This window comes from Cryptococcus neoformans, chromosome 13 (genome assembly GCF_000149385.1).
Source record: "Cryptococcus neoformans var. neoformans B-3501A chromosome 13, whole genome shotgun sequence".
Taxonomy (NCBI): Eukaryota; Fungi; Basidiomycota; class Tremellomycetes; order Tremellales; family Cryptococcaceae; genus Cryptococcus; species Cryptococcus deneoformans.
In genome coordinates this window covers 199,321-223,785 of record NC_009189.1, presented here as the reverse complement: position 1 = coordinate 223,785, position 24,465 = coordinate 199,321, and the positions used below count along the sequence as shown (strand labels likewise).

General features: G+C 46.7%; 7 protein-coding genes across 7 annotated transcripts; 4 read left to right on the top strand and 3 right to left on the bottom strand.

Annotated features, from left to right (window-relative positions):
• Nucleotides 1-253: 253 nt before the first annotated feature.
• CNBM0550 (hypothetical protein) lies at nt 254-2,220 on the top strand (the record flags this gene model as incomplete). The annotated part of the gene is made up of 7 exons (XM_767129.1): nt 254-469; nt 521-815; nt 868-1,089; nt 1,149-1,354; nt 1,411-1,475; nt 1,529-2,052; nt 2,108-2,220. The coding sequence occupies 7 exons, from the start codon at nt 254-256 to the stop codon at nt 2,218-2,220; spliced, it is 1,641 nt and encodes a 546-aa protein (XP_772222.1).
• A 1,676-nt stretch (nt 2,221-3,896) lies between these two features.
• On the bottom strand, nt 3,897-5,521 carry CNBM0540 (hypothetical protein; the record flags this gene model as incomplete). Its single annotated transcript, XM_767128.1, has 9 exons — nt 3,897-3,992; nt 4,054-4,216; nt 4,293-4,404; nt 4,457-4,644; nt 4,700-4,764; nt 4,823-5,086; nt 5,137-5,253; nt 5,312-5,373; nt 5,443-5,521. The coding sequence occupies 9 exons, from the start codon at nt 5,519-5,521 to the stop codon at nt 3,897-3,899; spliced, it is 1,146 nt and encodes a 381-aa protein (XP_772221.1).
• A 755-nt stretch (nt 5,522-6,276) lies between these two features.
• CNBM0530 (hypothetical protein) lies at nt 6,277-8,274 on the bottom strand (the record flags this gene model as incomplete). Its single annotated transcript, XM_767127.1, has 8 exons — nt 6,277-6,311; nt 6,377-6,535; nt 6,592-6,858; nt 6,915-7,383; nt 7,440-7,580; nt 7,630-7,941; nt 7,998-8,118; nt 8,180-8,274. 8 exons carry the CDS (start codon nt 8,272-8,274, stop codon nt 6,277-6,279), a joined length of 1,599 nt encoding a protein of 532 aa, XP_772220.1.
• Nucleotides 8,275-8,964: 690 nt separating this feature from the next.
• Nucleotides 8,965-10,450, top strand: CNBM0520 (hypothetical protein; the record flags this gene model as incomplete). Its single annotated transcript, XM_767126.1, has 7 exons — nt 8,965-9,015; nt 9,062-9,219; nt 9,274-9,475; nt 9,526-9,749; nt 9,806-9,946; nt 10,001-10,255; nt 10,309-10,450. 7 exons carry the CDS (start codon nt 8,965-8,967, stop codon nt 10,448-10,450), a joined length of 1,173 nt encoding a protein of 390 aa, XP_772219.1.
• Nucleotides 10,451-12,010: 1,560 nt separating this feature from the next.
• Nucleotides 12,011-13,023, bottom strand: CNBM0510 (hypothetical protein; the record flags this gene model as incomplete). Its single annotated transcript, XM_767125.1, has 9 exons — nt 12,011-12,069; nt 12,107-12,264; nt 12,318-12,429; nt 12,485-12,557; nt 12,595-12,598; nt 12,666-12,669; nt 12,717-12,785; nt 12,823-12,862; nt 12,901-13,023. The coding sequence occupies 9 exons, from the start codon at nt 13,021-13,023 to the stop codon at nt 12,011-12,013; spliced, it is 642 nt and encodes a 213-aa protein (XP_772218.1).
• Nucleotides 13,024-13,354: 331 nt separating this feature from the next.
• On the top strand, nt 13,355-14,464 carry CNBM0500 (hypothetical protein; the record flags this gene model as incomplete). Its single annotated transcript, XM_767124.1, has 8 exons — nt 13,355-13,396; nt 13,450-13,489; nt 13,534-13,625; nt 13,676-13,784; nt 13,838-14,180; nt 14,218-14,248; nt 14,317-14,405; nt 14,458-14,464. 8 exons carry the CDS (start codon nt 13,355-13,357, stop codon nt 14,462-14,464), a joined length of 753 nt encoding a protein of 250 aa, XP_772217.1.
• A 4,629-nt stretch (nt 14,465-19,093) lies between these two features.
• On the top strand, nt 19,094-23,055 carry CNBM0490 (hypothetical protein; the record flags this gene model as incomplete). Its single annotated transcript, XM_767123.1, has 4 exons — nt 19,094-19,327; nt 19,375-20,088; nt 20,230-21,576; nt 21,622-23,055. 4 exons carry the CDS (start codon nt 19,094-19,096, stop codon nt 23,053-23,055), a joined length of 3,729 nt encoding a protein of 1,242 aa, XP_772216.1.
• Between the last annotated feature and the right edge of the window lie 1,410 nt (nt 23,056-24,465).

Here is a 24,465-nt window from a genome sequence, read left to right as displayed (position 1 = left end):
AGTTGCCGACACCGTCCATGTGACGCTCGTCCAATCGGGGACAGTTCCACACCAGTGATTTTATCAATTCGTTCCTCTGCAGTACCTGATCTGCCTTATCACATCCCGAACAATACCATCATATGATCAGTGATTTCTATCAGTTTGTTCTGCTGGAGCCCCCGATCGGCCCTATCTTATCCTGGAGGCAGAAACATATAAAACCGATCTTTTCCAACATGGTCTATGGTCTATCAAAGTCCTTATTTTCTTCATGTTGTCACACAGCGACAAGACAACCCGTATTGCCGGCAAACATGCCGAGCAGCTTTTCTATGCTGATCCAACGCTCGTGCAGAGTGCACTCTCGGCGGCAGCTGCAGAGAAAGAACTGGGCTTCAAAAAGACCTTCCGACTTTACTACAAAGCTGCTTTGTGGTCCATGGCTCTTTCCCTTGCTCTTGTAATGGAGGGCTATGATGTCGGCATCGTGAGTTATGATCGCTTGACCATTGTATACTGTACTGACAGCCTCACTCAGATCAACTCGTTCTGGGGTCAGGCTTCCTTCTTGAACAAGTTCGGCAGTACCGCTGCGGATGGAACGAAGTATATCCCTGCCAATTGGCAAGCTGCGTTGAACAACGCGACCTCGATCGGACAAATGATCGGTCTAGCTATCAACGGATGGGCACAACCCAAGTTTGGTTCCAAAAAAGTTTACTTGACTGCCATGGCCGTGATGGTAGGGACTATCTTCCTTCCAGTGTTTTCGACTTCGTTGCCCATGCTTTTTGGAGGTGAAATCCTGTGTGGTATCCCATGGGGTATCTTCCGTAAGTATATACACTGAGATGGGGTATTATGTGCTCATCTAACCATCCATAGAAACCCTCTCCACCGCTTACGCTGCCGAAATCTGTCCTCTTGCCATGCGAGGTTACCTCACCGCATTTGTCAACATGTGCTGGGGCTTTGGACTCTTGCTCTCTGCTGGGGTGGTTCGGGCCTCTCTCGAGCTAGACAGTCAATGGGGCTGGAGAATCCCTTTCATGATTCAATGGGTGTGGCCAGTACCACTGTTCGTCATTGCGTGTTTCGCTCCTGAAAGTGAGTGCATTGCCACCCCTGGATCCATACGATCGCTCACAGGTTTCATGGAACTGCAGGTCCTTGGTACCTTGTCAAAGTCGGCCGCGAAGACGACGCCCGAGCGACTACTAAGCGACTTGCACCATCTGAATACCTCACCGATCAGCTCGTTGATCAACAAATCGCCCTCATGAAACATACCATCGAAATGGAGAAAGCAGAAACTCAAGGCGCTTCTTTCTTAGACTGTTTCAAAGGTTCCAATCTGCGTCGAACTGAAATTGTAAGTGTCCCATTACATCACATTAAAGGAGCGTATCAACCCTTACACAAATCTAGGTCATGCTGGTATGGATTATCCAGTACTGGTCCGGCCAAAACATCATCAACTACGCCACCCAGTAGTAAGTGTGATTCATACTGCGCATTTTGCAAACCCTGCTGATCAATGACACAGCCTGCAGACCGGCGGAATGACTGAAGATGGCGCTTTCAACATGTTCCTCGGCATCACATGCTGCTACATCGTGGGCACTGCTGCGTGCTGGTACACTATGCATCACTTCGGTCGAAGATCCATTTACATCGCAGGAGTCGCCCTGATGGTAGTCTGGCACGTCATCATTGGAAGTCTTGGAACTGTCAACTCGACCAAAGCCACCCTTGCAATTGGCATTGTAATGGTCATCATCAACTTTTCCACCAACGCAACTTTCTTCCCCGTGACCTACACGATTGCGGCAGAGGTTCCCGCTACTCGTGTCAGAGCAAAGACCATGGTCCTCGGCAGAGGAGTCTACCTCATCTCATCAATCATTTGTAATCAGATCACCCCTCGAATGTTCTCCGTCTCAGAGTGGAACTGGGGTGCCAAGTCCAGCTTCTTCTGGATGGGGTGTTGTCTCATATCCTTGGTGTACCTATGGTTCCGACTTCCCGAGACCAAAGGTAGAATGTTCAGCGAGTTGGATGTGCTGTTTGGTGAGTGAGGCCTTTTCAAAATATTGGGATATGGCTGATCACGTCACCGTTACAGCAAATGAAGTACCGGCTCGGCAATTCAAGCACACTATCGTTGATGAGCTTTCCGCAGTGACTGAAGAGAAATACACTGAGAAGGGAGAGATAGAATATCAGGAGAATGCGTAGTATGATCACATGTGTGCAAACAAGGTAGGAAGGAACGCAATAAAGGTAGAAACGGAGTGCGGACGATCGGAATTGTTCGGTCCGGTAGTACGAGTATTGTATGAATGTAAATTAAGTATGTTCCGCTTGTCACACTGTAGCCCTCATCAGCTCGAATGCCGAACGGTTTTGTTGGCAACGGACCTATTTGGCATTATGAATCTAAAGGAGCGAGCATTGCATCACGGCGCGCAGCAATGAGGCCATGAGGGTCTGACCGGATTCACTAAGAGAGGCGAGGCGGCCCATCAGAAAGGCGCTCTTTACTTGCCCTGCCTTAGTATTGCGGCCATGTAATGTGTCGAAAAGATTTCTGCCGCCATCAATAATAATCGCCTCCAAAGCCTATGAAAAAGCTGACATGGGAATATCCACAAACGATTTAAAAACAGCTTTCTCCTTAATAAATATGGTGCTCTCTGATGAAATGCGACAAAGGATTCCTCGATGATCTTAGTTTGATACATTCTCTCTACCAAAATTGTCTGTGTTTTCCTTATACCGACTAGCCAAACTTTACCTCAACTCCAATTGTCCCGAAGTCGTCGGGATGATCCGACCTAGCCGAATACTGCCTGTAGTCGATATAACCTACTGGTGATATCCACCCTGAGGAGTCAACGAACGATCAGTAAATGCCTGGGTGTTTATCCCGTTTTGAGTCTTGTTCCGTCAGTCCGAATCTTCAGGACGGTGTAGGGAAATACCCGGGTCTCCTATTGGTTAAACGATCCAGTTGTTGGTTCCGTTCCGCTTCCACCCACAGCAGATAACAGAATATCGACTCCTTGGTATCAATTCTACGGAATACAAAGCTGTCCTAGGTCTGGCTGTTGGTGGTCGATCTACCTAGTAGTGATACTGACGATAGGTCGTTAGGTTGTGTAGTGGTATAGTTGAACTCGGGTCTCATGTCGAGTTTCGTTGTTGTTGTGTGCGTGTTGTGTGTGTATCAAACAATATAGCAATATAGGCTCCATGAGCGTAACTAACAGTTATGTACCTATGTACTTAGAATCTCCGTAAGCTGTTTGGCAGCTACCCATGGAAGGGGTAGTTACTGTCACAGCCTCTCGTAGTTTCTTCTATAGTCCTTTCTTATATCCTAATCCATCTCCTCTCGCTCTCTCTCTCTCTCTCACACTGTCACCGGCGGTAGCTTCCGACTGTGATGTGGCATTAGTAGTCTATGAGGCCGAAAGCTCATTGCACTACAACGGGTCGATTAAAAGGCGAACAATTACTCGGGTTCGCTGTGAGGCGCGTAGAATATGGAATGGACGCCCTAGAAGGGATGACAAGAGAGAATGAGAGTTACTCAAGCAACCATGTGATGTGCAAACCTGGTACTGCAGACAAAGATAGACCTGTTTCGTCTTTGCAGATGCACAGGATTAAAACGCTGTTTCTTTTTTAACCAAGATGCAATCTGTTCTACGTAGGAGAGGCACCGTTAGCTATCAACTTGTTATGAAACTCTGTCAAACAATGTCGTTACAGCGGCCAGCCGCCATTACAGATATTAAAGCCAATACCAGCAGGAACCAGCTGCACAGAGTACGGATCTTTGAACTTGAATGAAGACTGGAAACTACAGTACATGCTTCGAGACAACAACTGAGTTATGTATTGTGAGCTTAGGGATTGTATGGCTTGTCGTTTGAAAGTGTTGCACGTTTATGAGGAAGGGACTCTCGCAGACGAACAGCCGCTTGTTCCGGTACAATATCTCGCTTTGATGGCAGAAAACGTCAGCGTTTTGCTTTACAGGATTCACGTCAGACTTGTATTCACCTGCGCCTCCCCTAAGAGCTCGAATCCGACCATGAACTTTCTCACTGTTGCGCTTCGGAGGAGAGGTGGGTAGAAATGGAAATGAACTTGGGCGGAGTTTGATGTCGGGTCTGTCGGAGGCAGAGGAGACTGGTGCAAACCCATGGAATAAGGGAAAGGACATCTGAGAAATCAAATGTTAGGAAGCGCAACCAATCAGCAGGAGCTGGCAAGAGACAGTAAGCACAGGTCCTACTCACGAGAACAGATTGTCATAGCGACTCAGTACATCTTTCAAGATCGTCGCTAATCCAGTTTGTTCCTCCGCTGTCAGTTGTAAGATCGATGGGATATGGCGTTTGTAAGGCATGACTGGTGCATTGTTAGTCGAACTATCGAAAAGTGTCAAAGTACACACACTCACGCAGGATTTCAAATGGCCACGCAGCCCAGTATGGCACTACTGCGACCCAGCCGCTTTCGTGCAACGTTACGACTCTCTCTCTAGCCTTTACTTCGCGAAGAGCATAGTCCAACAGCATATGAGACCCGGAACGACCTGAGGCATAGCGAACAAAGTTCTCGATTTCGGTAGCGGGTTCATCGGGAACACTGAGGGGAAAAATGTCAGGAAGAGCCCTCGACCGCCCGGCTATCTCTAACTTACAATGAAGTGGTCCACACTTGACCATGAGGATGCGGTGCGGAACAACCCATCATTGCGCCTCGGTTCTGGTCTAGGAATTAGCAAGGACCTGATTTGGGAATCTAGAACCTTTTGATTGCGTACCTCAAAGATTTGCACACAGCCGTCTGAACTCTCCTCTTGCATGATCTTCCCTTCCTCCGCATAAACGTCTTTCCACCCGTCCAAAACATGATTGATCTCTGAAATCCTCATAGCTGCCATGGTCAGGTCATGCCGGGGATGGAAACAAATCACCTTGCACCGTCCTCTGACTGGTTCAGACTGGAATAATGGATCATCGGAGATCTTGTTGGTCCCAACAGCCAGAGGATCGGGAAGCAACGCTGGAAAGTCGTTCTCGAAGACCTGATCCATGTCAGCTGTTGCCTTTCCTACAAAGCAGTCTCGCGACTCACATAAATACCCTTATAATCAGGATTGTGTTGCCCGGTCGTGCGTTTATTACCAGGACACAAGTAGCATTTAGAGTCGTGAGGGGTTTCAACGGGGATAGCAGGGGTTTCCTTCTGGCCCTGAACAAGAGAATCGGTTCAGAGGGATAGGTCATCGGTAGACGATCAAGACACTCACGTTCCATGGTCTCAGCGATCTATGTGGGGAGACTAGAACATGCTTGCCAAGGAGAGGGTTGACTAGGGTGGATCACGGTACTCCGTCAGGAAAAACCTACGATTATAAATGAACAAACCAGAGTGACTTACAGCGCCGGTGAACGTGATCATTTATGGACACAGGTGTGAAATCGTTGGAACCATTGCTATGGGTATGAGTCGCCGTCATTCTCAAGAGGGAATTGAGCGCTGATAAGTGATCGTTGTGAAAGTGGGTCACGGATATCTTAGTACAGCCAGATGTGAAACTCGACATATATAACACCCATTATGTCTGCTGCTGTATTGACGACATGACCCCAGTCTTCCCATAAAAACGGGAAGAACGCACGAGCGATGTGGCAGACAAGAGAACGGGAATATGTAGGCGTGTATTGACAATCAATGGCTTGACGATGAGAGGACGAACGGGAAGATTGTGAAGACTGTATGATGTTACGATATGAAATGGATACGAACGGGAAGACTATGTGACGAGATATGCAAATGGATACGAACGGGAATACTATGTGATGAGATGGATATGCAAATTGATACGAACGGGAATATTTGTATGTTAATTGACAACACTCCCCCAAGGCACCCCCGGCGCGTCAATTACTGACAAACGATTCATGAACGGGAATTGTCAGCGAAGGTGGGCGCGCATATAAATATCAAATTACGATTTTGCGTGTTCGAACCTCTGCTGTCGCATCCCCGGGGTTCGACAAGACCTGCTTCTTTCCACCGGCGGACAAATGTGTGATTACTTGCATATCATATTTAAGTAAGAAACATGCGCCCGAACCATGGAAACATACATGCATGGCTCCCGCAACGACACTTTCCGAGAGACTGTCAGTGCTGTCGACTAAAGAGAAGGCACAGGTGCAAGCATATGCATGGCATTGAGAATTACATTGCAGAGATAATACGACTTCACTACACTATCTTGCAGCCTTCCATCAATGGATAGACTGTGCAGGATCAGAGCGTCAGTACGGGGTGGCGAGAAAGGCAGAACAGCAGCAAATTAACTCACAGCCAGCGCCTGATCCTGGAACGGTTATAAACGCAGCCTTGTCTAACTCATCTACTGAAAGACCCCTATAAAGGCTATACATATTCCTGACTTCTCTGAGGAAATCACTAGCCCGATTCGACGGGAGAAGAGAAATCACGGCGCCTCCCCATCCACCGCCTAATGGTGTAGTCCCATTCATCAGCCTTCCCTTTATCAACGGCAAATCTGCTCACCTGTCTGACGCGATCCTAACGACCCGCATTGCAAGCAAAGTGCTTGAAGGTCGTCCACTTCTGGCACGGTGGCCTCGTAAAGATCTCTCATTGATACGTGAGAAGCGGTGATCAACGCGCCTAATTCTTTGACAAGACCGGTTTCGCTGACTCTGTTGTCAGATGTGGCCACCGACGCCTCGCAAAGCCTTTTGAAGCTGCAGACCCGAAGTGACTCTTCAAGCGTATGCTGTACCCGCTGCAACAGGTAGAACCGTGTGGCACGGACTGTGAATGCAAGATTCAGCCAAAATCCGGCCAAAGTCTTTTAACAGAGTACTCACTAGGAATGAACGCCAAGAACGTCGCCTCAAAGTCTTCTGCTGTCATACCGCTTTCTTCAATCATCTGATTTTTGGTCCAACCATTCTTGTCGCGACCTTCTTTGCCAAGGACTCCTACAATACGAGCGAGCAGATTCCGATAAACAGTTTCCTCAACCATGTGAGCATCCTCTGCCCAATGTTCAAGCGCCTCACGAAGCCAAAGTCGACCGGTAGATCCTCGCTGCGTCGTGGAGAGAACACCCGCATCCGCACCAAAGGTGTGAAGCAGGATACGGGTAGCGCAAAGATTTTCAACGACTCGAAGATTGTAGCGGTCTGGAGCAGAATCGGCTAGAGAGTGAGGTGCCATCGAGTTGGTAATGACTAATGTGAGTGACGAAGGAAGAGGAAGTATTGCGGGTTTGAGAGACGGATAAAAGGAAAGATGGAGCAAGCTGTTGGGGACAGAAAGGATAGAAGCGGCTTGCTATATTATTTAAATTAAACGCTGACGTCCGGCAGAGAGCAATGGCAAGTGCTTACGTCCATACCACCGCTTTTGAGCCCCAAGCGGTGTTCTGCGGCCATGGCGATATCCACAACTTGCACCCTGCTCACTCCTTCCTGTAAACCATTGGCGACAAGGAATGCCACGATGATGCCGACAACAAAAGCCGCCGAGCTCTAATTGTAAACTATCAGCAAGACCCTTGGAGAGAATTGGGTTACCTACACTCAGCCCAGCTCCTTCAGGCACCGTACCAGAGACCATGACTTCCATGCCCGCAGCTCCGTCTTGCAATTGCTCCGCAAACCTCTCCAAACACTCTAATAAAACAGCGACAACGTATCGCTCCCACCCTTTCGCCTTGCTTGGAAGCGGTACCTTTAATGACCACAATTCTTGATCACGAGCAAGCTGGAGCTCAGCGTTTGGATACGACTTGACGGCATTGGCGAGGTCAACGGAGATCTTGTTTGGAAACGTTGCAGTCGGGCGAATCCCAACGATAATATCCTGTTCGATTGCCGCGGGCAGTACAGGCTAAGCGTATGTATATGCATCAGCGTGGTAGTTCAGGGATTCTTGACGATGCTCACAAAGAGAGAGTAATCTATATGCTCTCCTAACACATTCACTCTGCCCGGTGCTCGAATAATATAGTTCGGTTGCCCGCCAAACTCTTCTACAAAACTTTGAACTAGGGCGCTCCACCTTTGCCTGTGATGAACAGATACAGTGTCAGCCCAGTCGATTTTGTTATATCTGCGTAACAGCGTACCTCTCCCGCTCAAGAGTCTCCTCTGTGTTATAAATCTCGCTGAGATTGTGGAAAGCAGGAATAGGTCGTAGCTCCTCCGAACCCATTTTGAGCATGATAAACGGGCGGAAAACAAGACCGTCGACTCGGCTTTGTGAGTGATATAAATAGCGGCTTCATTGTCTGGATTAGGTGGGCAGTCTTTCCGACCCCGCTGGCAACGGTGCCAACGTATACTTGCAAAAGTTTCTATCTACATTTTCGAAAGACATTTACAAATCGACATGAAGGTTGTGTGGTTCGCTGTGAATTGTCCCTGAATAAATGCACGCGGACACTCCCCCGACAAACGATCCGGACTCCGGACTCCCGTTTCTGGCAAGAAATAGTCAATTATTCCCGTTTGATTTCATCATCGATGCAACAGAATTCCCGTTCGTCGCTGAATTCCCGTTCATCGCTTCCCCTCCTTCAACACATTCCCGTTCGCAAAATGCCCCTTCATCGCTCCCTCTTCTACACATTCCCATTCGCAGAATTGCCCATCCTCGAGATTCCCGTTCGATGAAAAGCATTATTTGGGCAAGATTCCCGTTCGTGCTCGGGGCCAATTCTGGGTATTCCCGTTCATACTTCTGATGCATCGACTTTCCCCAATAGGTGTTAGGAAGAGGATATTCAGCATCCAGTATAAAAGATGCAGTATGCAGTTTCAGCAGTTTTGAGCTATGGCAGCAAACATTGAACCACAATAACATACTCAACCGCTCATTCGCACTGTGATTTTTGAACAAACTCGAGTTACCATGACCCAAACGTCATCATCAAGCGTATCTGTCCCTGGAGAGCCTCTAAAAGTGAGGTCGTTCTATTACGACAAAGGCAAAGCTAATTGTCGTACAGAATGTCCTTGTCACCGGTGGACTCGGATACATAGGATCTCACGTTGTCCTCTCCCTTCTGATGTCTGGTCGCTACCTGCCTATTGTCATTGACAACGCGCACAACGCATACCCTCAAGCTCTCGAGCGCTGCAATCAAATAGCCCAAAGCGAAGTAGGGTAAGTTCACATACATAGCATGGACTGGCGTGGCTGATCTTCTATCCTCAATAGCCCACATGCTCCCAAACCCATTTACCACCAATGCGATATTCGTAACGCGGAAGAGATCAACAAGGTGTTCAAGCAATATCAGTCAAAAGGCGGAATATGGGCGGTAATCCACCTAGCCGCACTCAAAGCAGTGGGAGAGTCGAGTGAGATTCCGTTAGATTATTACGAGGTCAACGTTGGGGGTTCAATCTCGCTACTGAAGGTATGTTCATACTGTCCAGACTATTGGCCAAAGCTGATCGGCAGCTTCAGATTATGCAACAATCCCAAACCAACAACCTCGTCTTCTCGTCATCCGCTACCGTCTACGGCACCCCTGCAGTGATTCCAATCCCCGAGACCTCCGAGATCATACCTGAATCCGTGTACGGGCGTACCAAGGCGATCACAGAGGAAGTGATCCGGGACGTCTGCCGGGCTGGCGCAGCCACGGCTGACAATCAAGGTCTCAAAGCGATAAGCGTGAGGTATTTCAAGTAAGTGAGAGAATGTCCCTTGCCACTGCTGTGAGCCTTGCTAACGTCACGCCCAGCCCAGCTGGGGCTCATCCGTCCGGCAAGCTAGGAGAAGAGCCCAAGGGCCGCCCAGGCAACCTCCTCCCAATTCTAGCTCAGATCGCTGTGGGGAGATTGTCATCTGATCTCAAGGTTTTCGGGAACGACTACCCTACCAGGTGAGTTATGCGTGCTGTTTGATCTTAATCGATTCTGACGATGTGTAATCACAGAGACGGCACATGCCTTCGGGATTATCTTCACATCATGGACCTTGCTGAGGGCCATCTCCTCGCCCTTGACGCTCTCGCCAAGTCGGAAATCAAAACTCAAAGCTCAGGTATCTTCCAATCGATTGATACAAAAAAGGAGGGGTATTTCCGCGCATTTAACCTCGGAAGGGGTAAGGGCATCACCGTTCTTGAGATGATCAACGAGATGAAAGTTGCAACAGGATATGGGTACCAGTGCGAAATCGTGGAACGAAGGTAAGTTAGGTTAGCCAACCCTTTTCGAATGAAGTTAAAATTGCGCGTTCCAGATCCGGTGATGTTCCGGACTTGACAGCCGACCCTCGACTAGCGCAAGAAGAGCTTGGATTCATCGCGCGCAGAGGTCTGCAGGAGATGTGTCAAGATCTTTGGCGATTCCAGTCGAGCAACGTTAACGGATATTCGTCTTGAAGGTGTAGCAGAAATACCCATTGATAGGCGTTGAGCCTTTATTTATAGGCTTATGGACAAGGTTCCTTTCAATGACGCAATGGATATACAGTCACCTACCTTCTTGTCCCAGTCTGACCATGGTTGCAGCATTTCAAACTGTATTACGATTTCTTTATCACAAATGGTTAACAGCTCACAAAACCGCGCAAAAGACAAACAGAGAGACAGATGCAAAATCTTTAACGACAACGTTGATCATACAAGCCATAAGGCCTGATTTACCTCCAATGTCAGCCTTGCATCTCGAAGAATTCCGTTTGCACTTATCCTGTCATGTAGATGGCAACATGCAACATCTCCAGCTGGAGAAACTGGAGATGTTGCAAGTCCAAATCCCTTGCTCAAGCAAGTTCCTCGATATGTCATGCAACATCATGGTATAAAAAACATTGTGAGCATCAGGTTCCACTGGTTACCCATGAAACCGAGATCTTGGCTGTGCGAAACGGTAAGCACGATGTCAGAGACCACTGAAAGCGATCAGACTCACTTCTTGTGGTCTGGTTTCGCATTAGAAACGTTCTCTAAATCCAAGGCGGAGAACAGATACATCAACATTATGGTCCGCGAATCCGGTCAGTTGTTGTTCACACTCGTAAGACGCTGAGATCATAAGCCGTTTTTTAGGCCATAATTTGAATTCAGGACCTGCCATTGGTCATAAGATGCTGAAGCCATATCGGCCGTAGCTCCCCCAAATACGTCGCCTGCTTACAGTCATTGGAAATGAAAGCAAAGCTAGCATGACAGGTAGTCCATTGGACCTTACTGCTCAACTTTGGCGAAGTATTTACCAGTCATGAGTCACGTACATAGTCAAAGAGATTAGTTAATGGGGACGAAGAACCCCTGCTACAACTTTCTCAGAGATCAGAGTGCCAATTCACGAAGGCGCCTGAGTTCACAATGGCCAATAAAGAAGAAACGACTGAGTTGACCAAAATCCAGTCGAAGCCAAAGGAGAAATCTAAGGTCTTCGTTGGAGGATCCCGCACCGAAAAGACTTACGTGCTTACCATTACCGACCAAACAGACGACTGGCATGGTTCTTAAAAGCGGGAACATCCAAGAAGGGATGATTCCCAGCAGAAAATGGCAGTGAAAGTGATCCTGAAGCACCTCATCTTTTTCTTGTTCACAATAGCTCCAGAGTGCATACTCTGAAACTAAGGCATCGTCGGAATCTTCACTGGCCGCAGAGGCTATGTGGCATAGATGAGAGATGATTGCAAGACGCCGCGGAGTGCGTAATCAATAGATTGAGTGGCCCAAGTTTGCAAGATTGCAATGGCTTTGGAACATATTTCCCGAGCTCGGTTACGCGATAAACGCAAGGTCAACCCACCTGAATGCAAATCCAAAATATGGTCGAGATCAAGAGCAACATATGTCTGCTCTTCAAGTTGTGCATATAAGTCAACTACAGGCAAGAAAGAGGGGTATCATGAATCCCAATTACTGTATCAAACACACAATGTAAGCCAAACAACTACGTATACGTGACGATCGCTACAACGCCTAACATGAACAGCCAGAGGCCTGAGGGACTTCTTGAGGAGAGGATGAAACGTCGATTTCTACCTATCAGCAATGTGCTAGAATAGATGGACGTACTTGTCGTGCCGTTGTCCTTTGCTTCACTTCCCCCGGGAAGAGCCATGGCAATCTTCTTAAATAGTGTCTTGACATTATGGCCGGCTTTGGCAGAGGTTTCAATTGACATCACACCGAGTTCTTTCGCCCGTTTGTCAAGATCTTCAGGGGTAACTTGACTAAGCAACACTGGTAAGGAACTGCCTTCTCGTGAATCATTGTCATGACGCACCGCTTGTCATTCAAATCTGTCTTGTTCCCCACAAGCACAATTATAACGTCCTGCCCTCGCTCATTTCGCACATCATCGACCCACTTTGAAGTATTTTGGAAAGATGTCCGGTCTGTTGCATCAATGTCAGCAAGGTGTATGCGTTGCCACCGGCTATCTGGACGTACTAGTGATGTCGTACACAATGACCGCGACTGAGGAGTCTCGAATGTAGGATGGGATGAGGGATCGGAATCGTTCCTGAAATTAGCGATATTCACTAATGCCATGCACTTACTTGTCTAAAGAGGTTCGATAATCATTCGCATTAGCATTATCGCGAACAAACAATGCTTAACTGAAGCTTACCCAGCTACAAACGGTTAGTAAAGATCCTGTAATGATGAATTCATCACATACCTGTATCCCACAGTTGCAATCGTACCGTGCGATCTTCCAGATACATGGTCTTCGACAAGAAGTCGATACCTGTTGATGAGCTCGGCCGTTGCTATACTTTGCTTACCAATTGTTGCTTGGTACGTGTTATCAAAGGTATCGTACATCTGGATATCAGCTAGGTAAATGATCTACCACGACTTACGAATCGGGTAATTAAACTTGTCTTTCCTACACTCTGCTCCCCAAGGAACACCAATTTAAACTTCTTGAGAGGTGTACTGGCAGAGGAGAAGTCGGCGCTGGAAGGGGTCTGGGGATTCGACATATTGTATCGTGTTGTTGAAAATGGCCGGGTAATGAGAGGAGTTGTGCGTCTCGATACAGGATTCTAAGTGACAGGGGGAAGGTGGCAATATACGAACACTTGATGAAAGCTGCCGAGATGGATAGCTATATACACTGGCAAGAACTATCTGCATTGACAGCGTGCATGTACTGTACATCGGGAGGCGACTGACAGCATCTACTTTATTTTACGTAATGAGACTTGATCTCTTGTCGCATATCGCATTTGCATTTCGCAGCCTCGCGTCAGTCAATAGCAATCATTCTTCTTGCCCTCCCATTTGACATCTGCAATACATATTAACCTCACCATGGCCCAACAAGGATACGCCATAGTCGACGTTGACGAGGATGTAAGTAATTGGCTCTTTTAAGCCCTTGCAGCACCACTCACCACTCTACGCAGCAACCAGGACCATCCCACGGTTCTGATCTTGAATTCCAAAGTAGGTCATGCCTTATCGAACCTGCAAACTCATGGTTTCGGTAGCCTTTCTTCCATCCCAGACCGACGGAGGACTTTCTTCTACTCCATCACCTCCAGATGTTCCTTTCAGTCCTTTTAATTTGACATACTATCAAGTGAGAGCGGATTCAACTGCTGTAACTATCTAAACTAAGACATCGAGTAGACATATTTTGATGTCGATACAAACACAGTCCTGAAACGTGTAGGGATGGCTATGATCCCTCGTCCTGGGTTCATAATTGAAGTCTGTGAGGGACAGATTGACATGTATGGTAAGTGGAAACGTGTCGTAAGTAAAATCACAAGCTAATCCCATCTGTCAAAGGCTCTTTCTGGACCTTGACAACCCTCATTCTCACATTGTACACCACCTCCACTCTGACAACCTCCATTGCCCAATACATGAGCTCTTCACATGCTAGTTCAAATCTTCCCTTGCTATCCACCGCGACTTCGGCAATTTATATCTATGGTTTACTTGTGCCTTCCTTGCTCTGGAGCGCTACGAAGTGGTTGGGTGTTGGAGAATGGGGCATTGCCGAAGCTTTGGGAATTTATGGATATGCAATGAGTATTTTTATCCCTCTGAGCCTCCTATGCTTGATACCAGTTGGTATTTTGAGATGGGTGTTAATTGGGTTAGGTGGCATTACTTCAGGGTTCTTTTTGTGAGTTCTCTTGTGCAACACTTAGAGCTAATGTCAGAACTGGAAATATATATCCTGTGCTTGCTGCAGTAAGTGATATAAACTGTTCAGACGACCTATGATCAACGTTGGAGAGCTAATGTTGCCATCAAAACAGTCTGATAATAAGTTTGCTCGCCTTCTCATTATTGCTGTCGCTGTGATGCACGCAGTCATGGCTTTCATGATCAAGATTCTCTTCTTTGGGTGAGTTTAAAATAGCACAAACATGAACTGACAGATAGAACTTCTGTTATAGGGCATGATCCAATCAGTGACTTGACATAAAGATTCAGGCCATTAGGCATCTACATGTATTGTGATGTAATTTTTCAAAGCCCAAAACTGCAAGGGAAATTGAGTAGTGTCCATCAACAGTTGTTATCTGAATTATTGTAAGTTCACTAATGAGGGAATTCAAATTGGGTGTAAGAGCCTCCTTAATAAAGCCTGGTTTAAAAATAAAGTCAATATTTTGCATAAGATTTACCTTGCCAGACCCTGTCACAAGCCTGCATGAAGTAGAAGAGATCATAGGAAGTTACAGGACAGAGGAAGGCAAGACATGCTTCAGATAGAAGGTCCAGCTGGACCTCCAAAAAAAGAACTTAACTGGGTGGACCTCCAGCTGGACCTCGAGGGATATAAATTGATTTCTGTAGAAGTATATAAAGGGGAGCTCTGTCCTCGATCTTGATCTCTTCCCCTTAAAAGATCAATATTTCATAAGTTACTTTGCCAAAGGTCCATGAGCTCCCATTGCTCGCTCTCGTCTTACCTGGCACCACCTTCGACATAAACTTACCTCTAGTATATAAGCTTGCCTGATCTTCCCAAGCATATATACTTCTGGCCCTATACCATATACCAAGATCTGAGACACCACCCATCAATACCATCCTGCTGCCATAATAGGAGAGTTTCATTTCAAGTCTCAATAGCTCTCCCATGTCAACAATGCCCTCTGCCCCCCCCAAAAGACAACAAGATGTCTCTGGTGCTGCAAAGGATTAGAAGATTGGAGAAGACGGAGGTTTGCTGTTAGGAGTGAGAAGGAGCCTTTTAGCTGGTGGATTTTGTTTTTTTATGGTTCTTATTTGTAAAATCATTCATAATGAAGAAAAGCAATAATAATAAGGTCATTTGAAATGCATAATAGATTCAGGATTATTGGGACGATTATTTGGTTCGGTTTACATAACTTGTTAATTCTTTTATTATTATTTGACTGATTTATCCACCCAACCAAGCTGAAACCGAGAATGCACGCAGGAACTCATCGACAAGAGCTCCACCAGAGACTCCTCACATCCTCGCCATTTCCCTGCCTGGTGTGTCATCTCTATCAACCATCAACCAACAGAGCCGCATCAGCCACAATGCCGCTGAAATATCATGCACGCAAAACTGCATGTCACTGCGACTTAGCTCGCTGTCCAAAGATGAACATCCCCTGGGCAACTCAGGGATGACATGATAAGCAAATGCTAGAGTGCCATACAGCAGCTCAAGTTAGCACCACAGAAGCAATCAATGAGGACTGTTCTGACGAAATTGATGGTGGCGACAGTGGCGACGGTGACATGGAAATGCCTGAGGCAAATGATGAGGTAAGTTACTTTCTGTTGAGATTGAAGTAAATCAGATATACTCACCTTGGTAACTCATTACAGAATGAAGATCCCAGACTGTCTGCTGCCAGACAGAATGTAGCTGGAGAAAGTGAATCAACAACGCAGGAGGCAAGTCAAGGGTTCTATAGTGGAATCTAAGGAGATAATTACTGACTCTTTCAACACCTATTTTTAGAGCAATCCCAATCTTCGTATTACAAGCGCCGAGTTTCGATTTCCAATCCCTGATACCGAACTCTCATTGTCAATGCCCGATTTCGCTCCAACATCCAGGGCAAGAACCCAGAGAAAGTGTCAGATTCTGAAGATGAAGGAGATGAAGTGGAGCCTTCACCTGTTGCAGGGATGACCGCAGTAATGAGGTAGTTGATGAAGACAACAGTTATCTTGAGAGCTCGGAAAGGCAGGAAGAGGATTTGCTAGGCGAAAGTCAGTTGACAATGGGAGAAGTCTAGCAAACACATATAAACAAATGGCATCCTGTCGTAAGCACCTTGCTTGCTCTTGCCATTAGTTTGGACTAACATTAAGTCACAGTCTATGAACTAGATGCTGAAGACATTGTCAAGATCAAAAGGCACCACCATAAAATCCAGTACGATCAACCACCGAGCATGTTTCAAATGACACATACTGTTTGGGGAGGCACACATTACTCTTTCAAGCATGTCAAGTTGTGAGTTGCTGAGCTGAGCAACCTCCCTTCAACATACTATGACCGATGCCTGAAGTCTTGCATATACTTTTGTTGGACCCTACAAAAATGATCTCATCTGTCTCTTCTGCAAAGCAAACAGGTGTGATGGGTGAAGCAAACCTTGGGCTCGCTACCTCTACATCCACCTTATCCCCTGTTTACAAGTTTTCTACTACCACCCCTCAAGCAAACATAAGGTAATGTACTGTGCTGAATATACCATAGATAATGCACAGTCTGACAAGATAGGTGACATTTTTCGTTTTTGACAGTTAGCACTATTAAGCCACTGCTTGAGAAGGAGGTGGAAGTGGAAGCTGAGGAGATTGGCATCAATTACTTCTCTGATGAAAGAGACATTGCTCTAGCTTTCATGTCAGATGGCTTCTGTCTTTCAAAAAGCGATCTGCCACATGCTGGCCCCTCATCCCCCACAACCTCAACCTCACACCTGACATTAGGACTGGGCCTAAGAAGGACAGGCAATCACTGCTTCAGGGTGTACAATCCCATCATGCTTTGCTGCCAACCCACCCAACTTTGTTGAGTGTTAGTGCCAGCAAGCCTGCGTGGCAGACAGCTGGTTTTGGATACAACATCTGACTCCTGTCCTTCTTGAACAGCTCATCCTTACAAAGTTTCACAAACACTTTGTGCAGTTCTCCAAGCTGGTACAAGAATGTTTGTAATTTGAGCTGCCAAGGAACAGGCTGTCTGAAAAAGGATTGGGCAAAGTGGGTGAGGGACTTCAAGAAGTGAGTAGCTTAGTTGTTTATGTTGCATTGGTCTCAACTAAGCTAACAACTTGCAAAGATTACAGCTGGCCATTTGGATACAGCATCTCGCTCCTGTCCTACGCAGCTGTGTTATCCAGCGAGTGCCCCATCTACCTTTTCACTGATGCAAGCAATCATGGCACTGGCGCCTGGCTTGGTCAAGGCCCTGACCCCGATCATGCATTTCCAGTTGCTACGACTCTCGCAGTTTATCAGCCACCGTGTCAGAATGATTTATCCAACCTGGATCTGGAGGGATCAGTAGGGATCTGGAGGCATGGGAATTGTTGGTGGAGGCATGGGAAGAAGGGGAGATTAAATTACATAAGCTAGGACACTTGCAATAGTACGTTTCAAATATGGATTTCTTATTTTTCATGGCTAATTCTAATTCCAATTTTTTTTCCAACTTTGATTCCGTTTCCTAGTTTTGGCTGAGAAAAAACTAGCAAGCACCAAAAAACAAGAAACCCACGATTTGCACCGTTCTAGTTCTTCTTTCCTATTCTAATCCTAGTTCCTTGGGAAAAATGCAAATAAATTCATGCCTCAAATATTCATGTCTGCATGTTGAAATCTTACGTCATGTTCAACAAGATATCAACAACAGACACATCATTTCTTTCCACAAAAAGCACAACTTTGCAAGTCCGCAAAATGGATAAATATGAACCCCTTGCCACCCCATTCCACACTCATACCCCTGTCAATCAAACCTTGCTAAGTACTGAGAGAAACTTCTTGCATGTAGTCAACTTCAACATCCAGGAAGCGAAGGCAACATGACCCATTGTACCAGGCGAGGACCAGGCCAGACGCAGCTGAATAAGATCTGATGTTTCAAATTTGAGTTGGGATATATTGCTGGGCATTTGCAGGGAATGGCGGCTGCTGGAGGTGCTGAAGATACCATTGGATGGTAAAATACGTGAGCAAGGAAAGATGAAATATTGTGACTTGGTTCATTGCAACGCGACGTGATGAAGGTGTGCAAGATTCTTAATTATCTTAATTATTATGATGATGAATGATAACGGTGATGACCACAAATCAGAGGAATTAGCAGCTCGAAAATTAGCAACTGCCACCCAAAATCATGTGTTCAAATATAATTCCTGTTTCAAGCGAAAATTAGAAGCATTGGCGACGTCTGATTTTCAACCTGAATTAGCAACAGAAAACTAGAAAATCCATATTTGAAATGTACTATATCAAAACAATAAAGAAAAAAGGATTGTAGAATAGTTTCCATGCAACTTAGACATTTCTGGCAATCGACACAGCGTGCTCAAGCTCTCTCTAGACAACTCTACATCTGACAGGTTATGAGCCTTGCTGCTTAATAGCACTAGACTCTAGCAAACACATCAGTCAACCAACACAAATCCTGCAGGTCACTATTGCATTAGTACCACAGGTGCTGCTTGATACCAACAAGTGGTGAGAAAATCTGGTGCCCCCCAGTGGCAAGTCACTGCACCTAGTGCACAAGCAAACTTGCCTTGCGTTAGCTAAGTACAACCTGGACGTCTCTTTATCTCTATTACAAAGAACACGACTCTCACTTCTCCTATAGAGCTCTGAAAGCTACACACACATCATGTCCTGTTACGACTCGTCCCCAACAAGGTCCGGCCTTGGAGATGAGATAGAAAGCCGTAGTTTAACTAAGCAATGAGATATATGTATGATATACCTCTTGACACTTGTCTGTTGGCATATGGTATAGGGCGGAGGTATATTTGCTTGGGAAGATCAGGCAAGCTTATATACTAGTGGAGTAAGTTTATGTCAAAGGTGGTGCAAGGTAAGACGAGAGTGAGCAATGGGAGCTCGAGGACCTTTCGCAAAGTAACTTATGAAATATTGATCTTCGAGGGGAAGAAGATCAAGATCGAGGACAGAGCTCCCCTTTATATACTTCTACAGAAATCTATTTATATCCTTCGAGGTCCAACTGGAGGTCCAACTGGAGGTCCCACTGGACCTTCTTATCTGAATTGGATCTTGCCTTCCTGTTACGTAATTCCCTCCTATGCATGATATCTTATCTCTTCTTCTTTGTGCAGGCTTGTGACATATCCAACAATACAGACAACAACACATCCTACCAGGGGGTCATCTTAACTGGCCCCCAGAACTATGCTGAATGGGAGCTATCTATCAAAACATCTCTCATCCTCAAGGACCTGGAGATTGGTACTCCAGTCAGCCTTGACAGCATGTCCTCCAAAGAGGACAATGAGAAGTACAAGAGGTCCAGGCAAGCTTTTGTCCTTCTTATCAAATCACTCTCACCAGAAGTCCAGGCATCCCTCCCTGCCAACATACGACCTGTAGAGACAGCAGACAGCTCAGCACTCTGGGAGGAGCTCAAATCCCAATACTCAGCAGCAGTGGGCGCAAGGCAGGCTCACCTTTTGCAACAAATGTGGATATCCCCTGTCATTGAAGGAGAAGACCCAAACAAACGCATGGCAGAAATCAGATCAGCCCATGCTCAGATCAACAGCAGTGGTGAGAACCTCTCGGACCGAATGCTTGCCTATGTCATGACCCTAGCTCTTCCAGAATCATTCACCACTGTCAAGCAAACTCTCTGGCTCAGGGAACCGCTTACCTCTTCGGCTGTGCAGGCAGCAGTCCAAGCTGAGTGGACAAGGAGGTCCAGTGAGGAGGTAGCAATGGCTAACAGGGTGCAGGAGAGTCACACCCAAGGCAACAAAAGCAATAGAAGGGCCAAGCCGAGGGAATGGACTGAGAAATGGTGCAGTATCCATAAAGTGCCTACTCACAATACCAGAGACTGCTCTCTCAGGAAGTTCAACAATAACCACAGCTAGACAGGTCAGGCTAGGGTAGATCCACCTGGCCATGCCTATCCTGTTCAACTGGCTGATACTCTCTCAGAATGGCATCATAAGCTAGGGCATTTGGGGATTGAGAAAGTGGTTAGGCTTGCAAAAGAAGGGAGACTTGGTCAGAATAATCAATTGAAGAATGCAAATGCTGGTGATACCAAAGATTTCTATTGTGAAGCGTGTATTAAGGGGAAAACTGGGCGACTTCCTTCACCACCTGAACCCAACATCAGAGCTTCCAGGCCACTTGAACTATTGCATATCGACATCTGGGGACCAGCACCAGTCGCTTCCAAGGGAGGTATGCGATACTTCCTGACTGTCTATGATGATTACAGCCACCGGATTTCCCTCACCTTGATGAGAATGAAGTCTGAGACACTGCAGAGTTTCAAAAACTTTGTCAATCATGCTGAAACTCAGACTGGTCATAAGGTTCAATCTATTCGGTCTGATAGGGGCGGAGAATTTACATCAGCAGCATTCCAGAGGTATATCAGGGAGAAAGGGATTGAGCATGTCATGGTGCCACCTGATGCTCATGCACAGAATGGGAGAGTGGAGAGGGCGCATCTTACTATCCTCAATGGTGTGAGAACTTTGCTTGTGGAGACTGGACTGCCAGCTAGCTTCTGGGGTGAGGCTGCTAAATACATTGCCTTCTCTCGCAACTGCTCCTTTGACTCCAACAATGGAATTCCCTTTGAACGCTGGTATGGCAAGAAACTGTTGTTCACTCAACTTCACGCATTTGGAGAAAAGATTTTCTTTAGGGATTATACCAACACCAACAAATTGAAGCCTCGCTATCGACAAGGAAGGTTTATGGGGTATGCCAGTGATAGCAGCACTTCCAGTTATCGAATTCTGGATGATGAAGACAAGAAGATCAAGGTGTCAAGGGATACCATTTTGCCAAAGAAGCTGGACATTCCTCATTCCAAGATGCCAGCAAGGGGGAGTATTCTTAGGCTGGAGGAGTGGGATGACAACAAGAACAGAGACACATCAACACATGCTCAAGATCCATTGGCAGAAATACCTGACAGAATCATCCCTGCCCCCATGGAAGTGAATCCTCAGGATGAAGTAAGACCTAGAGCAGTTCCAGCTGAGCATCAATCACCCATGGAGCTTCTTCGTAGGCTGGCAAGGTATGACACTGGAATACAGCAACAACCTGAGGCATCACCATCATCCAATGCATCAGAAGAGACAAACAGTGATGTTTCATCCATTGATCCTCTTGCCCTGACTGACAATCCAGAGACCTGGGGTACTATCGCAACAGCTCTGAATGCTATGGCAATCAACACACCCAATACCTACAGAGAAGCTATTCAGTCAGGCGAGGGGGAGCAGTGGCATCAGGCTATGATGGAAGAATTGGAAAAGATGGAGAAGTATAATGTGTGGAAGGTGGTGGATAGGGCACCAGGACAGAGGGTCCTGAAGGCAAGATGGGTTTATACCAGGAAGATTGATGGGACAACAGGGAAACCAGCAGCATACAAGGCAAGATGGGTTGCCAAAGGATTTTCTCAAAAGGCTGGAATTGATTACAATGAGGTCTTCTCTGCTGTTGCCCACAAAGACTCGATTAGGGTATTCCTCTCTCTGGTCAACCATCTTGACATGGAATGTGACCAGGTGGATATCAAGGCAGCCTTTCTCAATGGCGATCTCGAAGAAACCATCTATCTTGAAGCACCAGAAGGAAGCGACATCCCAGCAAACAAGATCCTACTCTTGAACAAGTCACTCTATGGGTTGCGACAGTCACCAAGATGTTTCAACAAAGCACTTGATCAGTGGTTAAAGTCTCAAGGGCTGAAGCCAACCAGAGCTGACCCCTGCTTCTATGTTCGACGTTGTGAGGGGGAATTGCTCATGCTCTCTGTCCATGTGGATGATCAGCTCATTGCCTGCAATTCAAGAAAGACATTGGACGAATTCAAGCAGGCACTTAACAGCAAATTTGAGTGCTCTGACTCTGGGCCTGCTGGCTACTTCCTGGGCATCAATATATACCGGGACAGGCCACAGAAGAAACTCTATCTCTCCCAGGAGCATTATATGGAGTCCCTGCTTGACCGCTTTGACATGTCCAATTGCAATCCAGCAAAGACGCCTCTTCCTTCAGGCTTCAAACCGATTCCAGCAACAGATCAAGAGCATGAGCTAGCACAACATCGACCATATCCAAAGCTAGTGGGCTCTATTCTCTATGCAGCAACAGTGACACGGCCAGATCTAGCCCATGCAGCAAGTGTTCTGTCAAGATTCATCAGCAAATGGAATGAGTCCCATTGGCTTGCAGCGAAACATTGTCTGAGGTATATCAGAGGCACTTCAGATCTTTCATTGACCTTTGATGCCCACTCAAGCAAGCGAGTTGCACTGGGATACGTTGATGCAGATTGGGGAGGAGACCTTGACACAAGGAGGTCCACCACTGGTTATGTTTTCAAGATATATGGAGGTGTAGTTGGCTGGAAGTCAAAGAGGCAACCTACTGTGGCTCTCTCAACCACAGAGGCCGAATACATGGCCTCCGCTGATGCAGCAAAGCAGGCTATTTGGCTAAGGCTGCTCTTGGATGATATAGGACTTGGCCTGGGTGATCAGCCACTCCAGCTGCTCAATGACAATGCTGGGGCCATTGCCTTGTCAAAGAATCCAGTGAACCATGAAAAGTCTAAACACATTGATATGAGGCATCATTTCATTCGAGAGAAGGTTGAGGATAAGGCTATCTCACTTGCCCATGTCCCATCAGTGGAAAACATTGCTGATCTTCTGACAAAGAGCCTTCCAGCTGAAGCTTTTGTCAAGTTGTGCCATCTCCTTGGAATGCAGAGGTTGGATCAAGGGGGAGTGTCAGAATGATTGATCCAACCTGGATCTGGAGGCATGGGAAATGCTGGTGGAGGCATGGGAATTGTTGGTGGAGGCATGAGAAGAAGGGAAGATCAAATTACATAAGCTAGAACACTTGTGGTATTGAAACAAATAAAGAAAAAGGATTGTAGAATAGTTTTCATGCAATTTAGACATCTCTGGCAATCGACACCGCGTGCTCAAGCTCTCTCTAGACAACTCAACATCTGACAGTACCAGCCTTGACAGCATCATAGTCGATTGTAGTCAAGCAGGGAACAGTACTCACGGCACGATGCAAAGCCTCAAAGGCTACCCGTTCCTTAGGCCCATAGTTCCACCTCCAACCCTGCCATGACTCTTGCAAACGGCCCTTATGCTCCTTCAAGTGCCTGTAGTAGGCTTTCTCGGCGGCGGTGTTGGGAGGGAGACATGCGTGCAAGACCGAAGCATGAGTAGCAAGGCTGGGTATGAACTCATGGAGATAGTTCAATAAACCAAGAAACGAGTGTAAAGCCTTGGGAGTCGTGGGGTGAGGGAACTGTTCAATGCGTGCGATTTTCATGGGGTTGGGGAGTATCTGACCAGGACGGATGACATGGCCGAGGAAAGAGGTTTCGGTGAGGTAGAACTGTGATTTCTCACAAGAACAGCGCAAACCACTCCGACACAGAGCTGCGAGAACACTCACACAATTTCAACGAAGATTCTCACTGTCCGTTCCCCAGATGATGATATCATCCACATACGCCTTGCAACAATCTCCAGCGAGACCTTGCAGTGCTTCATTGATGCGACGTTGTTGGGCAGCAGGTGCATTCCGAATGCTGTAAGGTCCGGACAATAGACCTTCACTGAACTGTTGGGGCTAGCTCAGAGGGGCAAGGCTTGGAGAGAACTGGTGGGCTCTTAGGGCTGGCAGGGCTCGAGGCTTAACTTCGGACTGGAGAGAAGCAAACAAGATCCCAAATGCATATGCTGATTATGTCCTATCAGCGACTAGTAAAGGAGACAAGATGAAGAATTGATAGGAACAAGAGGAGAAGGCAAGGTACTTGTGACTGTACAGTCGGAAGAAGGAAAAGGTTGAACACAACAAGGATAAAAGAATAAAGGAATTTGTGTGTCAACCTTTCCATGCACTTTGCCTTCGCTCTCGAAACCAGTCGCGACCAAAGCCCGGTAAACACCGGGGCTTGTGGCATGAAAAATCGGACAAGAAACTCGGACTTAGGACGAGAAATGGAAGAGAAAGCAAGAAGAGAAAAAGCGGAAGTAAAATGATGCACGTGACCTGGGAGGGAGAGTGCAGATGCAATTTGACGCGCGCGACTTGGAGGAAAGGAGCGGAAGTAAATTGAGACGCGGCTCGGAGAAACAGGGGAAAAATAAAGCACGTGACCTGGGAAAGGGAGCGCG